Raw genomic sequence first — 4,336 nt, forward strand, 5'->3', positions numbered from 1 at the left:
GGACACCCATATAGCACGGTCGGCCACCACACGCAATGCAACCAAGCCAATATGAATCAAAGCAAATAACTACCATCTCCTCTCAGTCCACACTATCTCTGATCCGAATCAAGCTACCTCTTACACACAAACCAAGCCAGTTATATTTTTATTTTTTTCTTTTCTTCTTGCGTACACAACACCAATAGATCGTATCGCATTATAGTGCAAAAAATAAAATAAAACAATCATCCATGATTGTCGTATCGACTTAAACACGTGAATAACATAAATATCTAGTTCCGGTTAGCTCCCAGAGGGCATTTACAGTTGCAGTCAAATCTCTCATACCCTTTAAAGAATCATCACCGCTTTTTCATCTTATAGAGTAAATCAAAAAATATATCTTATTAGAAAAATAAATCTTATTAGAAGTGTAACCAAAAAAAAAAAATACAATCAATAGTCAGTCATACAGATGAAGGGAGGGACTCTGGAAAAAAAAAGTGTGGCTGTACCAATATTTTTCATGCCCAGTTCACTCAACCCATCTTAATCTCCAGGTTGCTCATCCCAATATTCACGTTTCCCAGATTAGCTTCATTTTTCATCTCATCCTCTGTTGAATTCCTGAGATTGAGCCATGGGTGTTGCAGACACTGCTGAGCAGTTGGTCGCTTCTCTGGTGCAAAATCGAGAAGGGGGCAAAGAAACTCTGCAAACTCCCCAGCATCATTCTCTGAAAAATTGTACTTCTCAACCAGCAACCGATCAAGTGGCCAAAATTTCAGCCTCCGAATCCTCTTTAGATCACCATGTCTATCAAAGTAATCCTTGGATTGTGCTCCTCCAATGGCTACCTGTCAATCAAAGCACAAGACAAATAAAAAACAAAGTTACTGGACAACTATGTGAGGGTAGTGGCAGAATAATGTGCTCGCCTTTCGAGGCATCTTTCCAAGGAGTTCCATCATTAGAGCAAGGTGGTCCTGAAACAAATGAAATGAAAAGTTCGATTACCTTGCTATATAAACCATAGAGAGATAATAGCAATAGCTGACATTGGAGTTACCATTTAGATGACTAATATGGTATTGTTGATATGGAAATGTGTATTTTTAGATCATTCAGTGCAAGTTATTACGTGCGTACCAAGTACCAACAACACAAAAAAAGGTCATGTGTTATACTAACTCTTTGCATACACTGCTTCTAGACTAAATCCCAACTCCAGCACAATCATCAATATAGATCATCAAACAATCTAATTTCACAAGTGTACAACAAAAGAACAGTACGAAACTTTACGCTGCTTATCTTTCCACCCACCCACGAAAAAACATGAAACTTCAAAATTGGTTCACTGTGACATGCTATAAAATTGGTAATTCAAACATTATGCCATGCCTAGAAAATAATGTTAAAAGTCCTGTTTGACATTTCTTTATGACTCTGTTTGGCATAAATAGCTACTGTGCATATATGAAATTTGTTTTTTCTTTGATATTTCTGTTCCCATCCACCACACCAACTATGTCCTTGGCTGCTCTTCCATACAAGAAGCAAGGGATATTAAAAAGAGAAGGGGGGCCGGGGGAAGAGCATGTGAAGTTTATTATGTGCTCATTACTCAAAACAAAAGCATGCTGCCTAACTAAAGTGGGTGACAGACAATACCAAAAATTAAACTAACTGGATATAAGGTAGAGGTTAGACACATGTGAACAGACGTGTGCCCGCACAAATATGTACAGATAGTAATGGTATCACATATTTTTTCCTATCCTTCACCTTATTGTTCCCTTAACTTCCCATTTCCACTCATAACCTCCAAGATAAATTGTGAAGTTATCTAGTTGAACTAATCTGCTCCTAATTTCTATGGTGCATCATATTGTAATGGATCAAGCTCTGAAGACCACAAAAAACCACCTTACCTCATCCTCGCTGAAGCCCTCTCCACCCTTGGGAGCAAACATCATGTCCCCAGTTGCAAGTTCGAAGGCAGTGCAAGCAAATGACCAGATATCAACAGAGAAGGAATAGCCTGCTCGTAGTATAACTTCAGGAGCTCTATACTGCCTAGTTTGGATTTCTTCTGCAAACTGCTTATCGGCCCAACATGCACTTCCAAAATCCACAACCTTGCATCTCGCATCAATCCCATCCAGGTTTTTCTGTGATTTTTCAGCTCCTTCGAATACCACTCCTCCCATGGAAGCTTTTCTTTCTGATATCTTTGCAACGGCTCTCCTAGCCCTCCTCTTCAACTTTTTTTCAATGATATTCATTGTATTTCCACCATTTGGATTCCCTTCAGGTCTTTCAAGAATTGGTGCTAGCCCAGACCTAACTGGGTCTTTGGTAGGATCAATGGTGGAAAAGAGAAGAATATTTTCAAGTTTTAGGTCAGTGTGGATTATACCAAGTTCTCTATGCAAGTAATCCAGACCTATCAAAATGCACTTGCAGATCTCCCTAACTTTATTCAATCCAAGGCCTTTGTATCGGTTATGCCTGATCAGCCGGAGTAAGCTATCACCAAGAAACTCAAGGACCATGCATACATGCTGCCCGTTTGGGCCAGTATGCTTGAAGTGGTCGATGAGTCGCACAATGCAGCTGGAATTTGAAGGATCACCATTGGCACTAGCTGAGAGGATTTCAATCTCATGAAGAGCAGCTTGAGCAAATTGTGCTGCACTTTTCTGGATCTTGAGAGCCACATATTCCTGACCAATGGAAAATAAAAAGGTAAATGAGACTACAAATAAATGCAAAGAGTGAAGCTTGCCACAGAAGGAAAAGACGCAGTGTCTCTGACTCGTCAAAAAATGATATTGCTACATATTGCATGATCGAACAAAACAATGCTTGCGCCGGTATGTGTGTGTGAAGAAACTATCTGGGATACCACTGGACTAAGAGCTGTGACCGTGCTAAGTTGCGTAATTCAGATCAATTGGTATCCCTACAAGATTGATCATTTTAACCGCTCAAATCCTCGTATCTCCTTCGAAACTTAAAACCCAGGTTCGTTTCGTGTCGTGTCGTGTCACTCATCATACCAATTAAGATTGCAATTTGCATTGTCGTAGGGCGAAAAAGGGTAAGGAACGAATCTCTTGCAATAATCCGGTCCATAAAAACAGCAAACATGATCCATGAATCATAATATTCCAACAATTTTGATCAACCGATAAAAGATTCACACAGCCATCGATAACGTATATTGAATACAAAAACAAGGTAAGACATAGAGATGCCAAGGGAAATCAATAACGAAAGGATGGAAACATTCCAAACCCATTAAAAATCACGAATTTGAATAAGAAGAAACAAAAACAAAGAAAGAAAAGAAAAGGGAACGTACAGAGGTTCGAGTGTCGTAGGCGAGCCAGACGGTGGAGAACTGACCCCAACCCAACTTTCTCTGAGCGATGTAGCGGCCACCCGCGAACTGATCCCCAACTCTGACGGCGTGGTACCCTCCTTTCCTGTACGACTCCATTCCCTCATCATCTTCCTCCGAACCTGACGACGATGAACACGACATCTCTCTTTTTCTCTGAACCGTGTGATCTGATATATAATTGATTAATTGTCTGGCTTTGATCCAATTCTACACCCTTCCTTTTCTTTCCGGTTCTACAGTAACAAAAAAAATCCTGGGCGAGGAGAAAGGAAATGGATAGATATGAGATACGGAGAAGAGTAGTCGACCAAAACGAAAAGGTAAAGAAAACAAGGTGGGAGTCGTCTATGTAACTTGCAGTTGCAAACTTGCAGGTGATGATGTATGTTTATGTGGATACTCTTTCCTTTCTTTGTTATTGGATTTTCAATGTTACGAATAATTTTTATTGATATTTCTTTTTGTGTTTGTGGCCTTCCATGGGAACTGAGGGACTTTTTCTACCTCTCCACCTTTTTCTCCTCTTCCTTCCTTCCCCTTTCCTCTTTGCCTTCTTATAGCCGGTGGGTCTATTTGCCTATTTCTTTGCTTCTCTCTCTTTTATTCTCACCTTTTTCTTTATTTTTTATTTTTATTTTACTTTGAAAAAGAAAATGATCCAAAATCTTCTATGTTTCCTAATTGCTTATTGGCAATTAAATACTTTGAATTTCAATGCAGGATATCCCATCTCTTGTTTAATATTTCTCAAAGGTAACACAAAAAAATAATTCACTTATGTTACTGACTATTTTCAGGTAAGGTTAGTTGAGATTAAAATTAAAAATTAAATAAAATTTTATTAAAATTATTTTTGTTTTAAAATTAAAAAAATTAAATTATTTATTTTATTTTATTTAAAAATTTAAAAAAATTATAATAATTAAATAAAATAAAATAAAT

General features: G+C 38.2%; 1 protein-coding gene across 3 annotated transcripts; it reads right to left on the reverse strand.

The window, feature by feature from the left end:
* Nucleotides 1-368: 368 nt before the first annotated feature.
* On the reverse strand, nucleotides 369-3,953 carry LOC122318963 (SRSF protein kinase 1-like). Of its 3 annotated transcripts, none has more exons than XM_043136761.1 (5): nucleotides 3,749-3,953; nucleotides 3,353-3,647; nucleotides 1,917-2,711; nucleotides 921-968; nucleotides 369-839 (listed from the first exon to the last, which is right to left on the reverse strand). In XM_043136761.1, the coding sequence occupies exons 2-5, from the start codon at nucleotides 3,533-3,535 to the stop codon at nucleotides 522-524; spliced, it is 1,344 nt and encodes a 447-aa protein (XP_042992695.1). In that variant the 5' UTR covers nucleotides 3,536-3,647; nucleotides 3,749-3,953; the 3' UTR covers nucleotides 369-521. The 3 variants fall into 3 exon arrangements, with proteins under 3 accessions (XP_042992695.1, XP_042992697.1, XP_042992694.1); XM_043136763.1 differs by having other exon boundaries at nucleotides 3,899-3,917; XM_043136760.1 differs by having other exon boundaries at nucleotides 3,353-3,953.
* Between the last annotated feature and the right edge of the window lie 383 nt (nucleotides 3,954-4,336).

This window comes from Carya illinoinensis, chromosome 8 (genome assembly GCF_018687715.1).
Source record: "Carya illinoinensis cultivar Pawnee chromosome 8, C.illinoinensisPawnee_v1, whole genome shotgun sequence".
NCBI classification, from domain to species: domain Eukaryota; kingdom Viridiplantae; phylum Streptophyta; class Magnoliopsida; order Fagales; family Juglandaceae; genus Carya; species Carya illinoinensis.